This window comes from Giraffa tippelskirchi, chromosome 11 (assembly GCF_054371585.1).
Source record: "Giraffa tippelskirchi isolate mGirTip1 chromosome 11, T2T-mGirTip1v1.2.pri, whole genome shotgun sequence".
Classification (NCBI taxonomy): Eukaryota; Metazoa; Chordata; class Mammalia; order Artiodactyla; family Giraffidae; genus Giraffa; species Giraffa tippelskirchi.
The window spans coordinates 64,067,206-64,090,363 of record NC_137285.1 but is presented as its reverse complement, the minus strand read 5'-3'; the positions used below and the strand labels follow the sequence as shown (position 1 = coordinate 64,090,363).

Below are 23,158 nucleotides of genomic sequence, written 5' to 3'. Positions count from 1 at the left end.
GGGCATGGCAACCCACTCCAGTATTCTTGTCTGGAGAATCCCCATGGACAGAGGAGCCTGGCAGGCTACAGTCCATAGGTTCACAAAGAGTCAGACACGACTGAAGTGACTTAGCACGCACGGATGCATGGTTACTGTTAGCATCCAGGTAGGTATATGATAGCCTAAAGTTTCCTTGACCAACTCTGGTTCTCTAGGGAAACTGGTTCAGATAGATCAGAACTGTGACTCTAGGCCATATTTCTAGAAACTATACAGATTATTTCACCAGAAGACCAAATTTGTAATAATCCATGCTATTAAATGTTCTCCAAATTCAGAGCTTATATAGGTATTAAATCTATATCTGATGGTTGGGGGGGGTGAGAGACACGGGGAGGACATTGGACTCTGTATCATGTGACTACGAAAATTCACACCATGCACTGAGTTAGTCTCCCAGCAACACTATGCAGCCATTCTTCGTAGCCCTGTTTTACGGAAGGCGAGACTCTGCTGGATAGAACCTGAGTTACTTCCTACCGGTCACAAGCTTAGTAGTGGGGAAGCCAGGCACTTTACCTAAATAAAGTATCCAGGGCTAGGATTTGTGCTTGGTTTCAGGTGTCTCAGACTTCAAATCAGTACCCATTGTAGCAAACTCCATTTGATGGAACTTCTGACAGCAAGGGCTGAGTAAATCATGACAATGGAATAATAATAACAATAAATTCAGTAAGAAATTTAATGGTAAGGGGGAAGAAATAAAACAGAGTAGAAACTTGAGAGGGAAATTATGTCAGGGGAGGAAGTTTCTTAATCCAGGGGAAAACCTGTGCAGGGCATAACCCCCAAGGCTGTCTCCCTCACCTGGTTCTACTTGTTGCCTGAGGGTGGAACAGATATTATTAGCTGCATCTGTGTGCCGGATCCTGAGCTGGGCATTGGGGAGAGGGTGGTGTAAGAGGTAACTGTGCTCACCTTGGTGAATCTCCTAAGAAACCAAGGGGAGTAACTCGGCAGAAACAGGTGAACAAAGGCTCTGCAAGCACTTTGGGAGAGTATGTTAGAGACAGATATGGTGATGGTATAGGCTGGAAAGATCCCTAAAGATCCACAGAAGTGGGGACGATCCCAGATGGATGGAAAAGCCTGCAGGGAAGCTCTAAAATGTGTGTTTGAGAAGCAGAACATGTATGAGTATTAGCATCAGAGCAGAGAGAGCAAAGGGGAGAAAGAGGTGGAGGAGATTCCTCAGGTGGGAGAGTGTGGAGCAGGTGGTCCTGGGGAGGCTAAAATGCTGAGCTTCATCATAATTGCTGTGGAAGCCAATCAAGGGCTTTAAGGATAGTCACAGTGCCTTTTTTTAATTATTTAATTCAGAGTGGGAACTGAATGAGTGCAGAGGCCAGTAAGTGGGCTAATGCAAGGGACAAGGTGGGAAATGCTGGTTGCTTGGAGGAGGGCAGCATCAGGGAGAGGGTGAATCCGGAGATGTGTGACTGCAAAGGCCTGACAGTGGGCTAAATACAGAGACAGAGGTGACTTATACAGAGCGCTCAGATCCCAGATGTTTCATGGTTTCTTTCCCTCCTACATGTTTCAGCTGTGTAAATGTCTGCCTGCTCTCACCTTTTTCACAATGACCCCAGACACTAGGAAAGGGGGCTCCAGCCAGTGGGAGGCACAGAAGGAGAGGAGAGTGTGTGAGCATCGGTCAAAGATAAAATCATTTTCTATTCTTTCTTTCTTTTCTCTCTGGAAATAAAAACAGGAGAAGTCACTGTGAAAGAACCCAAGTTTCTTGATTTTGAAGTCAGAAAAGAAGTTCAACTCGTCGTTTTAGCTGAAAGTGGGGGGCATAGAGCCTACAGCAGAGTAGCAGTCTCTATCCAAGATCTGAACGACCATCCACCACACTTTGAGCAAAGTGTTTACCAAGTATCGGTGTCTGAGGGCCAGTCCTACAATCATCACATTGTACAGGTAATAGAAAGATGTTTTATATGTGCGTGTGTGTGTGAATTTTTATCAATCAGTGTAATCCAAATACCTGAAGACCTTTTCCAGGACATCAATTAAATTGTAATTGTTTCCTTGGCATACGCATTATATGATGCACTGGATGGAACCTTAGGTTGAAGGAAGTTTGGAGTTTCTGAGTTCACTACCCTTACTCCCTTCTTTTTGTGCTCAGAACCCCCTGCCAATGCAGGAGATGCAGGAGATGTAGATTTGATTCCTGGGTAGGGAAGTTCCCCTGGAGTAGGAAATGACAACCTACTCCAGTATCCTTGACTGGAGAATCCCATGGACAGAAGAGTCTAGGGGGCTACGGTGCCTAGGGTCGCAAAGAGTTGGATATAACTGAGCATCTTAGCATGCATAGCGCCACCTGCTCTTTCTAGGGACCCTGCTGGAGATTAGCAGGGAGTCTTAGGTGGGCACAAAAAGCAGCTCACCTTCTAAGTGTGTACGGTCTAGAGGAGAAGTCAGAAGACTAAGTATACAATTTAAATTTCTAATGTGATAATAGAAGAGCGTATATTGAATGTCGTGGAGCTAAGAGGAAACACAGACGGGTCCCGAGGTTTGCACTCGGTCTTAAAGGGTGAGCAGGCATTTCCCAAGTGGAGCTGCAGCCAGACATGCACAGACTGAGATGCAGACACATGGAAAGGCCCCCTGTGCTTGAAACCTTTGGTGTCTCACATGAAAGGCACATATCCACTGTTTTCAAGCCCAGCCCCATCTCAGGAGAAAGCCCCATGGCCTGAAAGGGAGGGTCTGTTCACACGGCAGTCTTCTTGCTCAAGCTCCAAGCCCACCCACCCTTGCTAGACTCTGCCTGCTTCAGGGCCGCTGCATGTCTTCATCTTTCCATCCATGGTTGAACTGATGCTTTGAGTTCAAGAACCTGGGCATTAGGACACCTACAGGCTCTTGGGAATCTGCACAGAGAATGTGTATAAACCCCCTTCCTGACAGTTGGTGGCTGAGCGGGACATTCCCTTTCACTTCTATAACCCGTGGCCCAGCATCTGACGACTCTCTCTCTGGGGTAGATGGGGCCAGGGGTATAGGTGATCCCCTAAGTTTCCATGCAGCACCTTCACCTGCATATGCACACAGACCTTTCTTTGATTCCTGCCTAGTCCAGATACCATCTTCCCCTCTGAAGGTGCAGACAAGACCAGCAGAGGCTCAGCTGTCTTGGAGTTTTAGCTCTGTGCTCTGCACTTGGTCCAGGATCCCTGGGATTTCCTACATTATTTTTGCAGATTTAGCCTAATTGCTCCAGGTTCCAGCATGTTCCAGAATTGTCAAGCCTTTACTCTGGCTTCAGCCAGGACTGAGATGCTTAAGAGGAAGGTAAGGAGTAAGAGCATTCTCTCTTCCGGTGTGTACCCCAGTGATGCCTGTTCAACCGGGATGACTGATGCCTCCAGGGTCACTGCAGGGCCTGCTTGGTCACAGTGGACCCTCCCTCCCTGCAAAGTGCTTTGCACTTTGTCGCACGTGCTGAGCTGGACAGAGCTAGACCACTCATGTTAAGGTGAAGGCAGCTTTAAAGCTCCAGTACACCCAATAGGGGAACAGCCTGACCTGCCAGTGCTTTAGGTAATGTAAACTTTGAGAAGGCTCAGTCAGGGACAGATACAAGGAACTTTGTTCTTCATATTTTTCAGGTCATTTAATTTCAGGGAAGCTACTAATAGAACTGTCATTTTCCTGTGTCCTGTTTGGATGAACAGGGATGTAGAAGGTTCTGGAGCTCTTGCTTTCTGCGCCCACACTCCCCAGTGCCCTCTTTTGGGTTGCAGCCCCACAAACTGCCTTTAGGAACTTCCCCTCCTCCGCCAGGAGCAGTCTTGGTAGGGTTGTCAGTCAAGGTGGTGACCCCACCCCACCCAACCCAGTCAGAGTGCTGTCAACTGCGTCTGTCTCATAGAGACTTTCTCTCTCTGGAATTTGAACCTTGGGTGGTAGAACCCAAGATGAAGACAAGTAAGAGCTCGTTCATCTTTTTTTTTTAATTTATTTATTTTAGTTGAAGGCTAATTACTTTACAATATTATAGTGGTTTTTGCCATACATTCACATGAATCAGCCATGGGTGTACATGTGTTCCCCATCCTGAACCCCTCTCCCACCTCCCTCCCCATCCCATCCCTCTGGGTCATCCCAGTGCACCAGCCCTGAGCACCCTGTCTCATGCATCAAACCTGGACTGGCGATCTGTTTCACATATGTTAATATACATGTTTCAATGCTATTCTCTCAAATCATCCCACCCTCGCCTTCTCCCACTGAGTCCAAAAGTCTGTTCTTTACGTCTGTGTCTCTTTTGCTGTCTCATATATAGGGTCATTGTTACCATCTTTCTAAATTCCATATATATGCGTTAGTATGCTGTATTGGTGTTTTCTTTCTGACTTACTTCACTCTGTATAATAGACTCCAGTTTTATCCACCTCATTAGAATGGATTCAAATGTATTCTTTTTAATGGCTGAGTAATATTCCATTGTGTATATGTACCATAGCTTCCTTATCCATTCGCCTGCTGATGGGCATGTAGGCTGCTTCCATGGCCTGGCTATTATAAACAGTGCTGCGATGAACACTGGGGCACACGCGTCTTTCAGTTCATTCATCTTGATGGCAGCAGCTCAGAGAAGCTGTGCCCTAGAGATATCCATGTTCCTCTGCTTCACCTGGGCACTCTCTCCTTGCTGTGTTTCTTTCCTGGTGAAGTTGGCCACAGTCCATTTGTGTTGATGGCATCTGAAGACCCTAAATGATATGTCTCCTGGGAGGCCTCCTCTCTGTAACCCTTTTAAATGTGTGACCTAGGGGACATGATGGACTTATTCTGCCTGGATGCAGGTAAGTTTCTCGTCCTCATGGTCCTGAGCGGAACTGTCTGTTTGTCTGTGGCTGCCTTTCTGTACCGCATGTCTGGTGTGCATCTTCCTGGTGAGGTCCTGGATCGCCTGAGTCCTCTGGCAGCAGTGTGAAGGATAGCTTGAAAGGGAAGGGAGTTACAAGCAAAATCCCACTAGGACGTCAGTGTAGTCGCCCAGGAGAGAGATGACAGGAGATGGGAGCTCAGACCAAGGCTGAGGGGCCAAGGAAATAAAAACAGAAAGAAGTTAATCAGTCAACTTGTTCTTATGCAAGGTCTTGAATCCACTAATAGAATTAGTTTGCAATTAAAATGTAAATCAGACTAAATAATACATCTCTGTGGAGAGTGATGCACACTTCATTAGTACTTTTGTTTTATCTTCAACACTAGTACTTGGACAACTCATCAAATAAATCACTAGGATCTAAATTTGCTAGCACTAAATCTGGGTTTTGTTTCATTTCACTCAAAACTCGTGGTACTCCTACTGAAATTACTTGGAAACTCTTGCATCTATTCTAAAGAATAGTCTTCTCACCCATTATTCACTTTTATATAATATTCAGCCATGGCTAATATTCCTTTGATCATTGTCTTTAAAATGTGTTTGACAATGTGATTCTTTCATAATGCATTTCTCTGAAAAATAAGCTTAACCCATTCTGCACTTTCAATCCTTACCTAATGGAGGAGTTGCTCCCTCACAGGTTTTTGCCACAGACTTGGACAGTGGATCGAATGGCCTTGTCGAATATTCCATTCTCTCCGGCAACCAGGGAAAAGTGTTCCAAATGGATCCGCTGAGTGGTGTGCTAACAGCAAATGTCATTCTGGATTACGAGTACACCAGCGCCTACAGGTTTGTCCCAAACTCAGATCCGTTTGACTGGCTATTCTGCCTTGCCGCTTTGGGCATGACTTCCTGTTTGGTGTGTGCTTAGCTATAAGATGTGTCTTCCCTTTGCTCCAACTTAAAATCTTCCTTGATACACTGAGAGAGTCTTAGAAAGTAAACGCTATTTGGAAAAGGTGATTGGGCTACAAGAATGTGAAGATTCCTTCTAGTTCTAAGAGTTCATGCATTTGTGATGCCATCAAGTATGATATTAAATGAGAGACATTGAAGACATTTGTGAAATGCCTCCTGAGCTATAGAGACCCTGCAAATGTTGCTTTAGTTGCTTTTAAAAACAGTGAAGACTGAATGATGTTTCTCTTTTTAATTATTTATTCATTTTTCTGTAGGAAAGTACAACCCTGTTATCAGGTCCATGTTACATGACTGTGTTCTGATAGAAATGATCATCTTAAAGTGCACATTCAAGAAGAGATGTATTTTTTGCCTAGAGTTCAAAATATGCCAGATTTACACAGAAATTCTGTGAAAGAGAGATTGTGTCATAGGTCTTCTGTGATTTTTAAAAGTCGGTGTTCCCAAGCGTCTAGGCATATAAACAGAGATATTTGTGATATCACAGTCTATAAAAGAAAATGAAAGACTCTAAGGGACATAAAATGTCTGTGAATGGGGACTGCATCAAGAATGATAACCCAGCCTTACATGGAAGACAACAAAACTGATTTTAACAAAGAGGTATGTGTGTACCAATGAAGACAGAACCCTAGGATGTATGACTGAGTGAAGCAAGGGACAAGGTGCCCCACGGTGCTTGCCTGCAGGCCTTTTTGAGTGAAAACACACCCGTAAAATTGGACAACTTTAGGAAGAAAACCTAAGAAACCATAAACCTTGTTTCTGGGGAAGTGGTCACATGGGAAGCCCGGACGTTCTTATCGTGCATTTCATCAGCCTTGTATTTGTATGTTTTTCTGAAAGGCCACATGCACCATGTTTCCTGTCATGTTCATGTCACCCCCAGGGAAGTTCAGCTGGGCTTTTTCTCACTCACTGATGAGACAGGTGACAGGCAGTGTTTTGCCCAGGGTCACAGAACCGTTTCGCCATCAGTCATGTCTTACCACCGGCTGTTCTGATGCTGTGTTGCGCTGCATCTACCATACTGGCTATGTAGCGGACTTCCTTTTGAGGGAAAAAATAGAAACACAAGAGACCCAAGGGTCAATGTTCTCCGAGGCCAGACTACTTACATGTTACACGAGGAAAGTGCAGTGTATTCTTAGGGCTGAATGTCAGTCTGTCAGTCATATCCAACTCTGCAACCCATGGACACCAGGCTCTTCTGTCCATGGAATTTCCCAGGCAAGAATACCAAGTTGGTTGCCATTTCCTACTCTTGTGGTTAAATAGCAAAAGCCAGTTAAAATGGGATCTGTTCCTGGGCAGACTGGGTTAATTCACCTCTGAAAAACTTCCCAACTCTAAATGTTTGATTAAGTATTTAGTTCTTTTTGTTTAATATATTTCAAAATATTACTTCAAAGGTATTTTAAAAGTTTAGTTTAAGGTCTTACCCTGTCTTAACTAGTAGGATCTTTTTCAGTAATATTTTAGTGTAATCAGTTGTTATGATACTTATTATATAAATATTGAAATCAATCATATAAATATGTTAAAACCCTGCTACATTGCTTCTCTAGTAATTTTAAGCATAAAGCTCTTTTTTCTCTCCATAGTTGACTGCAGGTAAATCTCAGTCTAGTTGCTACCTGAATGATTACAAATTCAGATTCTTGAGTGTCTGCCCAGTTTCAGGAACTATGTATTTCCTGATTGTAATGACTTTCTGTTACAGAGTTCTTCCTCAGTAGAGTCTAATTATCAATTAAATCTAACTCCTTTCGGCTTTGTCCTATTTGCATCGTAGTTTCAGTGTTTGCATCACTTAAACTGGTCACAATGTGCAAAGGCACCCCTCACCAATTCCCCATGAATTCAAGGCTGGGAGGAATAGGAGCTGACAGAAGGTGAGACCTCCGCACACCGACATGGCCCCGACATGGCCCGGAGAGAGGCAGAGGCAGCCCGCTCACACGCTGCCGCCAAGGCGAGGGAGCGGCCGAACCTCCTGCCTCTCTGGGTCCCCACCCCCGCTCCCTCGTGACTTCTCTGCCTTTTTAGTGCTTTCCCTGGTATTTAAGGCACTGAGCAAAAAGGATGACTTCCTCCAGCCTGCGATACCTTTAGTAAATGTTTTGGAAATGGTGTCATTTAGCTTTTAACTTTTCTTTTTAACTCTTGAATTCTGCTATTTTGTCTGACTGAGGAAGATATTCCCAATTCTAGCCCTCTGTCTTAGACAATATAAAATGAAGGGGGACAAGATATCGTCAGTTATGATTCTATTCAATATAAACGTATCAAACAAAAACGAAATAATTTTTAGTTCTCATATTAAGCCACATATAAGAAAACTCAGTGGACAGGTGATGACAGATTATAAAATAGATCTTAAGGTTCTGTCTGACTGATATTTTTGAATTTTAAAAATGAATTACCAAGCATGAGACTGGGGATAGAAAGGCGCATGAAACAGTTCTTATTTTCCAGGAACTTGAAAAGCAAGTGCCCTAGTAACTCCTGGCAGGAAACACAGTAATAATCACAGTAGGTGTCATTTGTGGAGCGCCTTCCTTACATGTTGAATTCCTGTAACAGACTCAAGATCTACAAAGTGAAGAAATCAAATTCACAGAGGTAAAGTTATTTGCTAGGAGTAGGCAGCTAGTAAATGTGGAACTGATACTCTTGCCTGTGTGAGTGGCCTAGCAGAGCTTTCTGCTGTATCATGTGAATGAATCTTTAGAGTATATACCTGTATATTTACTGAAACAATACAGGAAAAAACACTTTCGAAACTTAAAATAATCATAGAAAATAAATTCCAGCTCACATTTGTGAAATTACACATCAAGGTGTTAGCATGAAAAGATGAGATTTCAATCACTGCTTTCCTCTGCTTAACTTATAACTGATGTGAAGAGACTTCAGTTCAGTTCAGTTCAGTCACTCAGTCATGTCCAACTCTTTGTGACCCCATGGACTGCAGCATGCCAGGCTTCCCTGTCCATCACCAACTCCCAGAGCCTATTCAAACTCATGGCCATCGTGTCAGTGATGCCATCCAACCTTCTCATCCTCTGTTGTCCACTTCTCCTCCTACCTTCAATCTTTCCCAGCATCAGAGTCTTTTCCAATGAGTCAGTTCTTCACATCAGGTGGCCAAAGTTTTGGAGTTTCAGCTTCAGCATCAGTCCTTCCAATGAACATTCAGGACTGATATCCTTTAGGATGGACTGGTTAGATCTCTTTGCAATCCAAGGGACTCTCCAACACTATAATTCAAAAGATGTGAAGAGTCTTATCTCTGCCTAAGTTGGTAATTGATATTCATGTAAGTCTTGTAATACTTTAGGACCAAGATTACTGAGTCTTTTGAGGGACTGTAAATAAATAAAAACGAACAACAAAAAACTCCTGGGTTGTTGTTGTTTGCTCACCCAGTCATGTCCAGCTCTTTGCGACCCCATGAACTGCAGCACGCCAGGCCTCTCTGTCCCTCACCATCTCCCAAAGTTTGCCTAAGTTCACCTGAATTGCATCAGTGATGCCATCCAGCCATCTCATCTTCTGATGCCCTCTTTTCCTTCTGCCCTCATATTTCCCAGCATCAGGAACTTTTCCAATGAGTCAGCTATATGCATCAGATGACCAAAATACTAGAGTTTAAGCTTCAGGAAGTTTCAGCTTCGGTCCTTCCAAGGAGTATTCACAGTTGATTTCCCTTAAGGTTGACTGGTTGGATCTCCTTGCTCTCCAAGGGACTCTCAGGAGTCTTCTCCAGCACCACAGTTCAAAGGCATCAATTCTTCAGCGCTCCACCTTCCTTATGGTCCAGCTCTTACAACTGTACATGATCACTGGAAAGACCATAGCCTTGAACATACGGACCCTTATCAGCAGAGTAATGTCTGCTTTTCAACACACTGTCTAGGTTTGTCATAGCTTTCCTGCCAATAAGCAAATGTCTTCTGATTGCATGGCTACAGTCACGATCTGCAGTGATTTTAGAGCCCAAGAAGAAGAAATCTGTCACTACTTCCACCTTTTCCTCTCCTAATTGCAATGAAGTAATGGGGCGAGATGCCACGATATTAATATTTTTTTAATATTTAATATTTAATATGTGTTTTAATATGTAGTTTTATGCCAGCTGTTTCACTCTCCTCTTTCACCCTCATCAAGAGGCTCTTAGTTCCTCTTTGCTTCCTGTCATTAGAGTGGTACCATCTGCGTGTCTGAGGTTGTTGATGTTTCTCCTGCCTGTCTTGATTCCAGCTTGTAACTCATCCAGCCCAGCATTTCTCATGAGGTGCTCAGTGTATAGGTTAAACAGAGTAACAGCAGACAGCCCTGTTGTACTCCTGTCTCAATCTTGAACCAATCAGTTTTTCCATACAGGGCTCTAACTGTTGCTTCTTGACTGGCTTTGGTGTAGTTGATGAGACAGAGGTAGATATTTTTCTGGAATTCCCTAGCTTTATCTATGGTCAGTGATGTTGGCAATTTGATCTCTGGTTCCTCTTCCTTTCCTAAACCCAGCTTGAACTGGAAGTTCTTGGTTCGCATAATGCTGAAGCCTAGATTGCAAGATTTTAAGCATGACCTTACTAGCATGGGAGATGAGTGCAACTTATCTGATGCTTAGCACACTCTTTAGTACTACCGTTCTTGGGAATTGGGAAGAAGACCGACCTTTTCCAGTCCTGTGGCCACTGCTGGGTCTTCCAGATCTGCTGGCATATTGAATGGAACAGCTTGATGACATCATCCTTTAGGGTTTTGAAAGATTCTACTGGAATTCAATCACATCCACTAGCTTTATTAACATCAGTGCTTCCTCAGGCCCTCTTGACTTTGCTTTTCAGAATGTCTGGCTCTGGGTGGCTGACCACACCATCGTAGTAATCTGGTTCATTTGGATCTTTCTGTACAGTTCTTCCATGTATTCTTTCCATCTCTTCTTGATCTCTTCAGTGTCTACTAGGTCTTAGCGTTTCTGTCCTTTATTGTTCCCAACTTTGGGCAAAATGTCCCCTTGATATATCCAATTTTCCTGACAAGTTCTGTAGCCTTTCCCCTTCTGTTGTTCTGTTCTAGTTTTATACACTGTTCATTGAAGAAGGGCTTCTTTTCTCTCCATACTGTTCTTTAGAACTCTGTTTAGTTGGATGTACCTTTCCCTTTCTCCCTTGTTTTTCGCTTTTCTTCTTTCTTCAGCCATTTGTAAGGCCTCTTCAGATAACCACTTTGCCTTCTTGCTTTTCTTTTTCTTTGAGATGGTTTTGTTCACTGCCTCCTGTACACATTATGGGCCTCATCCATCCATAGTTCTTTAGGCACACTGTTCACAAGTTCTAATCCCTTGAATCTTTGGAGAAAGCAATGGCACCCCACTCCAGTACTCTTGCCTGGAAAATCCCATGGACAGAGGAGCCTGGTAGACTGCAGTCCATGGGATCGTGAAGAGTCAGACACAACTTAACAACTAAACCATCACCACCAATCAAAACATACAAACTTCCAATACGATAGATACTAGGGATGTAATGTGGGGCTTCCCTCGTAGCTCAGTCAGTAAAGAATCTGCCTGCAGTGCAGGAGACCCAGGTTCGATCTCTGGATCAGGAAGATCCCCTGAAGAAGGTAATGGCAACCCACTCCAGTACTCTTGCCTGGAGAATCCCATGGACAGAGGAGGCTGGCAGGTTACAGTCCATGGGGTCGCAAGAGTCGGACATGATGTAGCAACTGCAGAGAGAGAGAAGGATATAATGTACAGCATGATGACTGTGGCTAACACTGCTGTATGGTATACATGAGAACTGTTAAGAGAGGAGGTTCTAAGTGTTCTCATCACAAGGGAAAATTTTTCAGAGTATATGTAAGTCAAGTCCTTACTTATGCTGCACACCTTAAGCTTATACAGTGATGTGTATCCATTATATCAGAATAAATCTTGTGGGGAAACTCACCCAATGATCTGAAAAACAAAACAATGAAAAAAGAGGCTGGTAGGTCACAGGCTAGGCTTGGAGGAGTTTACATGCCATATACTGGAAATTGGGTTTCTCTGATGGCTCAGATGGTAAAGACTCTGCATATAGTGCAGGAGACCCGGGTTCAATCCCGGTTCAGGAAGGTCCCCTGGAGAAGAGAATGGCTACCCACTCCAGTATTCTTGCCTGGAGAATTCCATGGGCAGAGGAGCCTGGCAGGCTATATAATCCATGGAGTTGCAAAAGAGTCAGACATGACTTGGTGACTAACCCTTTTGCTTTTTCTTTCCTATTAGAAATTATCCTGTATTCTGTAGGCTATAGAAAAGTGTAAGCAATTGAGTGCCTGTTCAAATCTTTATTTTTAGAAGATGTCTGATAAGGATGTCTTGCAGGACAGAGAACCAGCATCAGACAGAGCAATTAAGCTAGACAACAGTAGGGAAAGGTTATGTGGATGAAACTGTGGAGATGAAAGGAGGGGGCATACTTACTGGTTGATCAGATACAGAATCCGTAGGAACATGGTGATCAGCTGAATTTATTCAAAAAGGAAGGAGATAAGAAATACTTCAGAAGTTTATACATAGAAAAGGCAGGAAGAAGAATAGATTGGGATTGGGATTTTGTTTTTTTCTTGGCATTTGGAGTTTGAGAAGCTAGTGTAAGAGTAAAAGTAAATATACTCCTTCTACAATTAAAATAATGATCTGCAGCTTGAGAAAGAGATCTTCTTTCAAGATTTAGACTTGGGCTTGATCCAAGGAAAGTGTGTAAAATGGAATTACCTACCTAGGGAGATTATGTGAAATGAGAATTTAGGACATTGTCAGCTTTTGAGGGCTAGAAAGAGCAAAAGCAGCCAGCTAGACAGATTCAGGGACTAGAAAGAACAGAACAGAACCTGGGAAATGTAGTTTCAGAAAGCAAAGGGAGAGGTTGGACCACATGGGGGAAAAGTTTTCTGAATGTGTTTGGATTGGAATCTGTAAAAGTATTCCTCATTTTAAGAAGTTTGCAAGGAATAGACTTCTCCCAAATTGTTTCCTAACAAGATAAAATACATGCTATTATATTTGTAGGTTAATTAATACAAAACTGTGAAGTTAATTTAAAAACTCAAGTCAACAGATTTTCATTAACAAAAGTATTTTACAGACTGAGTCCATAAAATGTCCTATAACCCATATATATTACAAGCACCTCCAGTTCAGGAGATCAAACATCTTCATGGTTGTGAATTACTATCCTAGAAAACTTGTGTAAACTTCAGAGAGAAAGGATTATAATTTATGATAAGAACTTAACTAAAAATTTTGCCTCATTTGACCAGTGTTCCAACAGTGCTTTTTCTCATTTTTCCTCATGTGGTCACCAGAACGCAAGTATTCTCCAGCCCTTAACATTCTGTTGATAAACAGTGGACAAAGTGCTAGTATAGAACTTTTAGTTTTTAAAATGCGTGTGGATTAATTCCTCTGTTTATTTCTCAATGAGTAACATGATGACCTAAAATTTCTTTTCATCTCAAACAACACTGATGAAACATTTTGAAATTTATAATATTTATATCTGCAACTAGAAAGAGACCATTGTCTGGTGATTAGAAAACTCTTGACATTATTTTCCAAAGAAGAATTCCTGAAGTGGTGGATAGAAACTATTATAGTAAGTTGAGGAGTAACTAAAATAGGAAGGAGAGAATTAAAATGGACTAACTTTTCTTTTTCACCAATGTGGAATTAAAAGAAAGGTATATCTGATGGTGATAAATCAGTAGGATTCAGGCTTGAGAGGAGGGTATGTTTGGGGGGTTGGCTCCATTTAACCATGTTAACAGGCAGGAAGTTATTATTCAACAGATAGATAAAGATGAAAGATGTTTTCCACAATTTTTATTCAGTATTACAGTAGTGGAGCTATGTAGTTCAATAGGCAAGAAAAATAATTAAAAGTCATATCAATTTTTCCCCATTGACATTGAAAACTTTTTTTATTGCAGTATGGCTTATTTATAATGCTGTGTTAGTTTCAGGTGTATAGCAAAGTGATTCAACTATATCTATGTATCCATCTATCTATCTATATATCTTCTCTTTCAGATTCTTTTCCATTATAGGTTATTACAAGATACTGAATATAGTTCCCTATTCTGTTCACTAGATCCATGTTGTTTATCTGTTTCATATATAGTGCTGTGTACCTGTTAATCCCAAACTCCTAGTTTATTCCTCCCCCACTTTCTCTTTTGGTAATCATAAGTTTGTTTTCTATGTCTGTGAGTCTATTACTGTTTGTAAACAAATTCATTTATCAATGTTTAAGTTCCACATATAAGTGATATCATGTGATGTTTGTCTTTGTCTGGCATACATCACTGACAATCTCTAGGTCCATCCATATTGCTGCAAATGGCAGCAAGATTTTGATTTAAGTACGTTTACTTATTTTAAATTCTGTATTGTTATCAAAATAACACATTCTTTAAAAAACATCATAGAGATCAGCAGACTTAGATGAAAATCAGCAACCATTGCCTCTCCTGTCCATTGGGTAGACACTTTTAACTTGTTTTCTCCATTATAAAAATGAATATGTCTAACTTTGTAATTTTAAACATTATCTCTCAATATATTATTATAATAAATGTGGTTTTAATATTTTTACCTTCTTATATCCGATCTCCCTTTGTATTCATAGCACTGTTCTTCATTTCATCAATAATCAGTGTTTCAGTTCAGTTCAGTTGCTCAGTCATGTCCAACTCTTTGTGACCCCATGGAATGCAGCACACCAGGCTTCCCTGTCCATCACCAACTCCTGGAGCCTACTCAAACTCATATTCATCGAGTTGGTGATGCCATCCAACCATCCCATCCTCTATTGTCCCCTTCTCCTCCTGCCCTCAATCTTTCTCAGCATCAGGGTCTTTTCCAATGAGTCGATTCTTTGCATCAGATGGCCAAAGTAGTGGAACTTCAGCTCCAGTGTCAGTCCTTCCAATGAATAGTCAGGACTGATTTCCTTGAGGATGGCCTGGTTGGATCTCCTTGCAGTCCAAGGGATTCTCAAGAGTCTGCTCCAACACCACAGTTCAAAAGCATCAATTTTCAGAGCTCAGCTTTCTTTATGGTCCAACTCTCACATCTGTACATGACCACTGGAAAAACCATAGCTTTTACTAGACAGACCTTGTTGGCAAAGTAATGTCTCTGCTTTTTAGTATGCTGTCTAGGTTTGTCGTAGCTTTTCTTCCAAGAGCAAGCATCTTTTAATTTCATGGCTGCAGTCATGGTTATACAGGTGTTTACTTCAGAGCCAGGTCATACTTCATAACTATATTTCTTTCCTTATTCTTCCTCTTATCCCCAGAGTTAATGGTTATCTTTCTTTTTGCTCACCTGATTTGCTCTGTCCTTGTACTTAATTCCTTGTAAATATTCCATTAGCTCTATCAGACATGCCCACTCATCTTTCTCCCCTGATCTGCCTCCTGTATCATGTATTCTATCAAACCTTCTGTTTCTTGGAGACCTGAGTCCTACTGTCTCCTCTCCTCCTGACCTAGCTGGGCAGGATGGCTCTCCAACCCACTGCAAAGCTGGACCCCATGATTTGCGACTTTGGTTTACTGCTTTCCTATGTTAGTTGCATGACTTGAAGGTGCCATGTCTTTCTCTTACTTTTATAGTACCTTTGTAGGAAAAGGTGCCAAAGGAGTAAATTCTTTTAGTTCTTACACATCTGAAAACACCTTTATTCTGCTTTCACATGTGATTTATGCAATGGATAATATAGAAGTTGAACATTTCTTTTAGATTTTTGAAGGCATTGTTCTGTTATCTTTTAAAACTCAGTTCTGCTATTGAGAAGTCTGATGTCATTCTAATATGTTTGGTACATGAATTTTTTTTTGCACTTTCTGTGGAGATTCTCAGGTTATTTCATCTGCAATGTTTAGACATTTTGTGATTATGTACTTTAGTGTGAGTATTTCCTTGTGCTGAGTACTTGATGTACTCTTTTAATGAGGATAATTGTTCTATTTTTTGCATTATTTCACTGATAATTACCTCCCTTCTGTTTATTGTTTTGTTTTGTGTGTTTACTTTACCCTGTTTCTTTTTCCTGGATCCTATTCAGTCAAGTGTTAGGCTGCCAGGGTTGATCCTTTGTCAGTGATACTTTATTCTCTACTTTCCATTTCTTGTTATGTGGGTGTTTATTTTTGTTGTTTTATTTTTCTGGGAGATTTTCTTAATTATAACCTTCTAAACTTTCTTTTTTTGTTGTTTTTAGTTTAATTTTTTTTGAATATTATATATTTTATAATTTTCAAAAACTCTTTTTTAATCTTTAGCTTTTCCATAGCATCTTGTTCTTATTTATGTGTTGTCTTATGACAGCTTCTCCTAAGACATTAGTTAGAATTATTTTTACCTAGTCTTTGGCTCTTTCAAGATCTCTGTGTCCTTTGGATTTATTTCCTCCGCTTGTCTAGTTTATCCTCTTTTATTCATGTGAGAGACTTTCTGTGAGTAAATAACCATCCTTGGTCCTAAGTGAGGCAATATCGAAGTCAGAATCTCTGGATGGATCTCATTGACCAGCATGCTTGGCTTTCAGATGAACCAGAGAAGAACTTGACTACTTTGCAGGATGACATGTAAATAACAATATAGAGAGAGGATTTTTTCCCTTCGGGAGGGGATTTCATTTCTTCAGGGACAGTCCCTCAATATTACTGCGTATGAACATCAGACATTGTTTTCCCTGGGAGTGAAAAGAAATGGGCAAGAGATCTTGATTGTTCTATATTTTGAATGTAATCTTTTAAGCTATTTTAGATCAGTATCTCACCCTGCCTTTTGCCATGTTTTGCGCCTCTCCTTGGTTATGTGGGAGCAAATCTGTTTCTCGCTCATTCTTGTTTTCCTTCAAATGCAGGATGCATTTTAATCTATGCGTTCCTCTGCCACCTGACTTCCCAGGTGACGCAGTAGTAAAGAATCCACCTGCCAATACAAGAGATGCAAGAGACGTGGGTTCAATTCCAGATCAAGAAGACCCCCTGGAGTAACAAATGGCAACCCACTCGTGTATTCTTGCCTGGAAAATTTCACGGACAGAAGAGCCTGGCGGGCTACAGTCAATAGGGTCTCAAAGAGTCAGACATGACTAAGAGTGTGCACGCATGCGCGTGCGTACACACAAACACACACACACACACATACACACACACACATCTTTAACCGCTTCTCAGTCTGCTTGCATTTTTCAGAAATTTGTTGAAACTTCTCACCCATTCCACTCACTAATATCTTCATCCGTTTCTTTTTAGCCTTATCAACATACACCTTATTCTAAGTTCTTTTGCCATTGTTATAGCAGAATCTCTAGAGGAATAGGAAATAAAACCTGTGTAGATATAACCAGAAGTTATAGCTAAGATCATGGCATCCGGTCCCATCACTTCTTGGCAAATAGATGGGGAAACAGTGGAAACAGAGGTCGACTTTATTTTTCTGGGCTCCAAAATAACTGCAGATGGTGACTGCAGCCATGACATTAAAAGATGCTTACGCCTTGGAAGGAAAGTTATGACCAACCTAAACAGCAGAGACATCACTTTGTCAACAAAGGTCTGTCTAGTCAAGGCTATGGTTTTTCCAGTGGTCATGTATGGATGTGAGAGTTGGACTATAAAGAAAGCTGAGCGCCGAAGAATTGTTGCTTTTGAACTGTGGTGTTGGAGAAGACTCTTGAGAGTCCCTTGGACTGCAAGGAGATCCATCCAGTCCATCCTAAAGCAGATCAGTCCTGGATGTTCATTGGAAGGACTGATGTTGAAGCTGAAACTCCAATACTTTGGCCACCTGATGCGAAGAGCTGACTCATTGGAAAAGACCCTGATGCTGGGAAAGATTGAAGGCAGGAGGAGAAGGGGACAGCAGAGGATGAGATGGTTGGATGGCATCACTGACTCAATGGACATGGGTTTGAGTGGACTCTGGGAGTTGTTGATGGACAGGGAGGCCTGGTGTGCTGCGATTCATGGGGTCGCAAAGAGTCGGACGTGACTGAGCGACTGAACTGAACTGATAACTCTTCCTTTCAGAGGTGTTATGATGTTGGCTGATATTTTGTTTCTCTTGGAATTACAGAAGAAACATTTAGTTCTGGGAATATATTTAATAACCTGTTGAGAGAGAGTTTTGAAAAATCCTCTATCACTATCTTAGGTATTAAGGCAATCAGAAAAGAATCTGCCTGGTTGAAGTCTCATTTAAAATTTAACATGATAAAAAGCAGGTTGCCACCCCTGGTAGATTAGAACTATGCTCTGAACTAGAATGGTACTGTTTTTCTATGGTGAACTTCATTTATCATCTTTGCTGATATGCTAATCAGGGCACCAGTTTTGGAACATGGAGCCAGTTGGGCTGACCACAGCCAAGAGTTTTGCAAAGCCTGCCAAAGAGCCATCACAGAAAACTTGAGGTCTCATAGAAGTTGCGTGTAGAATTTCAGTGGATCTACCTCCATAATTTTCCATTTGTGCCCCAAGCCACTGAGAAACCTTTGACTTGTCCTTTTGTTCTGAAACAGAATCATATTTATCTCTATATCAAAGAATCTTGCTTTTTAACATGACATAGGCATTATATAGAACCCCTGAAACTGGAATACTGTGAAAATAAGAGTCCTTATGGCTACAGAGGAAGAATCAACAGAGCCATAACTTTAATGTCTTTGCTGAGACTTTAGTATGACACTGGGAGGGGCAGGAAGCAGGGGCAGAGAACATGATGAGTTGATTACTATTTTTAGTAAGATTTTTCCATATGTACCTGACTTATGTTCATGCTAACAAAGCAAACTTGCCACAGGGAATTATTTCTAGGCTCTTAAAGTGTGAAATTCAAGTAGTTAGTATAGAAGGCAGCCTGTATGCTTTGTGAACCATAGATAAGCAGTGATTATTTCCTACTAAGTGGAATTTAAACCAACAAAAAGTTGATGCTTTTTTACATGATTTTAAAAATTTAAGGTTGGAAGAAAAAGAACACTTATCAGGTAAGCTAACAATGAGAAAGAAAGTAGAAGCGTGTTAACTTTCTAAGACTCAGTTTCTCAAAAGATAGTATCACCAGCTGGCTAAGACTGATTCCACTTCTGAAAGGAAGATCATCTTCCAATTGACAGCTTACTTTATTACTCAGATACTCTCCTGTAACTCATAGTGTTTAGAAGGCAGTGGAAAGCTAATGATCATACCTTAAAGTGTGATATATACACAGGAAGAGAGACACCTCAAAAAGTATCAGACAGTGGAGCACAAACTTTCCAGCCAACTAAGACCTGTACCTAAATCCTGGCTCTGTCATCTGATACAATCTTGAGCAAATCTTGAGAAACCAACACCAACATACATTAAAGAAAGCCAAATAAGGCAAGACATCTGTCCTCAAGGAATTTATAGGAGAGGTAGACAAATAAGTCATTAAGAAGAAAGAATGATGATTGCTATGGTGGAAGAATGTGCAGGGTGCTATGGGGCAGAGAAAGGGGCATGCAAATCAGATGAGATGCCAGGGAAAGCTTACAGAGATGTTAGCTTTGAAAGACCAAAAGGGTGTAGACATAGGAATTCCAGGCAGAATCCATGTCCCAGAAGGTTATGTGTACGTGCTCAAGACTTATATTACCTCTTGTAGACATGGAGAGCCAAGGAAAGGTTTGAATTAGAGGAGTCAGGTTTTCAAACCAGAATTTTTGATAAAGCAATTGCGGAGTTGCAGAGTGGAGGATGAAGAGGAGCATTTGAGACTTGCAGTAGGAAGATTGGTGAGTAGCAAGTTCTCCAGTTGAGAAAAGATATAGTGAATATACAGCATGCCAGCTAAAGATGATAAGGGGGTGAGATTAGAGCAAATACCTTGTCCTAGTTTGCCTGGGACCGTCTTGCTTTAAAAAGAAACTGAATGTCCCACGCCCCAGGAAACCTTTCAGTTCCCGTGAAGCCAGTCAGTTGATCAGTTCATCTGAGGCTCTGAAGGTGGGACTGAAATGGATGGGTACACTGATCCAAATCATACTCAGGTGGTAAAATCTATAAGACTCATAACTAGTTAGATGTTGTCAGGGTGGTGACAGAAAGGGAGAAGTTGAAGACACTGATAAGGTTTCTGAGTCAGTTACTGGAGAAGCGAGTTGTACCGTCATCCAAGAGAGATTGAATCACTGTGTGCAGATTCTTTCAGATCGTGGACTTTTACCTCTACTTTACAGTCCTAGTCAATAAAGCATCTTTTGCATGTGTATTATTCATGGCAGTGCCCTCTTAATTCTTCAATTTTGATTGATTTTCAATTTAGATCTAAAATAAAAAAATACAAAACAAACTTAGTGACTCTTTTGTTGGTGCAGTAGAATGGAAATATGTATCAATAGCAATATTCAGGCCATGTGTGGCAGAGTGGAGGCAGTCTATTTACCTAAAGAACAGGTATTGGTGTTTGTACTTTTTAAGTTGTTCTTAGTAGGAAAGGACTGAAATTTATAGTCTGTCTCCCAGAGAGAGTCCATTTATTTTAAATAACCAAGATTGATTTGATTCTTTAAATGTGTCAAAAAATACACTTCAGACTACCATTCTTATGAAATAAACTTTAAATGATGCCTTTTAGAAAAGTCAGGGGAGAAATAAAAAAGCTAGTCCGCTCATTTTAAAATTTTCAAGTGGATATTTGATATTTATGTTGGTTTCTTATTCTCTGGATGATGGATAACATTCCTTGATTCTTTTCCAAACCAGTTTGATTGTACAAGCAACAGATAAAGGCATGCCCAGGCTTTCTGATACAACTGTGATCAAGATACAGGTGACTGACATAAATGACAATGCCCCAACTTTTCTCCCCTCTGAAGCAGTGGAAATTGCAGAAAGTAAGTGTGATGATTTGAAATAATGGTTTTGATTAACTTGTATATCATCTACTATTTTTTCAGCTGGGTGCTGTGTTAAATATGCATACTATTCCTCAACAACCACACAACTATAAATTGTTTTTATCTTCATTTTACAGAATAGAGAATGGAGAGTCAAAAATTAAACGTAAAATCTCAAAGAAGTTAAAAGTTAAAGTTGGGGTTTGCATTCAAACCAGCAGGAAGCTGATTTCCCAAGGTCAAACCACTACTCCACACAGCTTCTTTTGTATACAGATATTTCTTAAAAGTGAAATCTGCTCAATGAAGACGCATCTTTTGTTGACTGTGATGGTCACCCTAAAGCTTCCCTGAGAGAAAGTGATGTTATTAGACTGATAACTTTATCAATCTTTGTGTTACCAAACTCAGGTTCAGCTGCTCGCCACTTGAAAGCCAGTATTCAAGAGGCAAGTGTTAGAAAGGAAAGGTTGCTTTATTCAGGAGGCCAGTAACTGGGGAAAGAAGGCATACTTGTGTCCAAAGGCCAATTCCCCAGTGCTAATAGGGGGCAACAGCTTTTGACGGGGAGCTTCATGGGTGTATGGTTAGAGTAAGGGGGCTCCATGCAGAACGGCACAGTCACCTCTGAGGATCATCTTGACATGGTCATGTGGTAGTCTGACCATTATCTTGATTGTTTTAAGCCCAGTTAATCTTCAGTTCCAGGACTGGTTGGATCTCACTTCTTTGAGGTCAGTTCTCAGAATTGTGACAGCTTATGTCATGGCTACAGTCTGCTCATCATGTAGTTAGCTTCTTCATCTGGTGGAGATTTCCTTATTACAAGACAGCTCATAGAATAGGCTCAGAATGTTATCTATAGCCCTTGAGGAAGAACTAAAGGTCCTTGACTTTGCTTAAGGACTGAACTATTATTATTTTGTCCTATTTGACTGTTTTTCCTTTGTTTCTGTGTTTCCTCACTTCTCTGATTAAATTTATATTATTAATGCTATTTGTTACAGGGGCATGCTGGGTGGCTTGCAGAATATGAGTTCTTTGACCAGGAATTTAACCCAGGCCAAAAGCAAGGAGTCCAAACCCCTGGACTGCCCGGGAATTCCCTCAATTTATTCTTTGACTAAAGTTTTTCTATAGAAAAAAGACAAGGAAAGGCCGTGGTGGGGGAGGGTTTGTCCCAGGAAGGCTCCATCGGGCCCTGCTCAGTTTTATTTGCAATATACTAATGACAAGTAATCAGTGAAGGGAGTTGGATGATTTTTGCACAGTCATCATTTTCCTCTCCTGTAAACTAAAGTTCAACATCTGCAGAAAACTTATTTCACATTAATGGTAGAGGTTGAAAATACAAAATTTTAGATGATATGCTGATTAATCGTAATTGTTTGGGTCTCTGGGTTACATGATGACTCCATAGTCTATGATCTCAAAGTTGTCTGTGGTCAATAGCTGTACTGGTAAAACCCAACCCAACTTTTTGTAGTTGAAATTGCAGATAATGGCCCATCCCTCTCCTCTCTTTTCACTCTTAATATCCAACTTATTCCTAAAATGTGCCTAACATTTTGTTATGTTCACTTTCCAAACAAATTACAAACATCACTGTTCAAAGAGGGCTATATTCCAGAAATTTTTACAAATAAGAATACCTATAAATATTTTAAATAATTTAAAAATATTATACTAATAAAAAAATTGTCTAGTTTGCCTCTCACCTATTTGATGTGTTTTCATCTGCTTTTACTGAAAGTGCTATTCTAAAGCACATGCATTGCAATCAAAATGCAGTAATGTGCTCAGAATAAATATATCACAAAAATAAACTGTATATATCAAAACTTATCAGAAGGAGTCAAGTGTAATTGGTGCATGTCAGGATGTTCAAATTTGAAATATGAAAGCTATTAGTCTCATACACAGTGGAATTATTCTAAATGTCCTGGAATCTTCTTTCTACCTGTACCATACCTATGAAGTCCAAACCAAAGTCCCTGTCATGGCAGTTTAAAGAACACATATGTCATGTGAGACATTTACCATGTCATCTATTTGTGATTTTTGTGTGTGTGAATACTATTAGAGACCTTTTGTGATCACCGGTATGAGGTATACTTTCTATAGTCTTGATAATTTTGAGAGTTGGGTTTTAAGAGAAGGAAGCAGTGTGTGCTTCTCAGAAGAAACAATTTTACAAAAATGAATATGAGGAACTAAGTATCTAGCTTCAGTATCCAAACATTTTCATTTAACTCTTGCTTGCTTTTCAGAATTTTATGTTTTGTATTAATGTTTTTTTTTGAATAATAATGTTTTGAATAATAACTTTCTTCCCACC

General features: G+C 40.8%; 1 protein-coding gene across 1 annotated transcript in view; it reads left to right on the top strand.

Moving 5' to 3' along the window:
• The window catches only part of DCHS2 (dachsous cadherin-related 2), a 311,921-nt gene that overhangs the window by 278,255 nt on the left and 10,508 nt on the right, over positions 1 to 23,158 (top strand). The window contains exons 15-17 of the mRNA XM_081543223.1: positions 1,754 to 1,965; positions 5,598 to 5,749; positions 20,687 to 20,817. Coding sequence (XP_081399349.1) covers positions 1,754 to 1,965; positions 5,598 to 5,749; positions 20,687 to 20,817 — 495 coding nt within the window. The remainder of the gene's footprint in view (positions 1 to 1,753; positions 1,966 to 5,597; positions 5,750 to 20,686; positions 20,818 to 23,158) is intronic.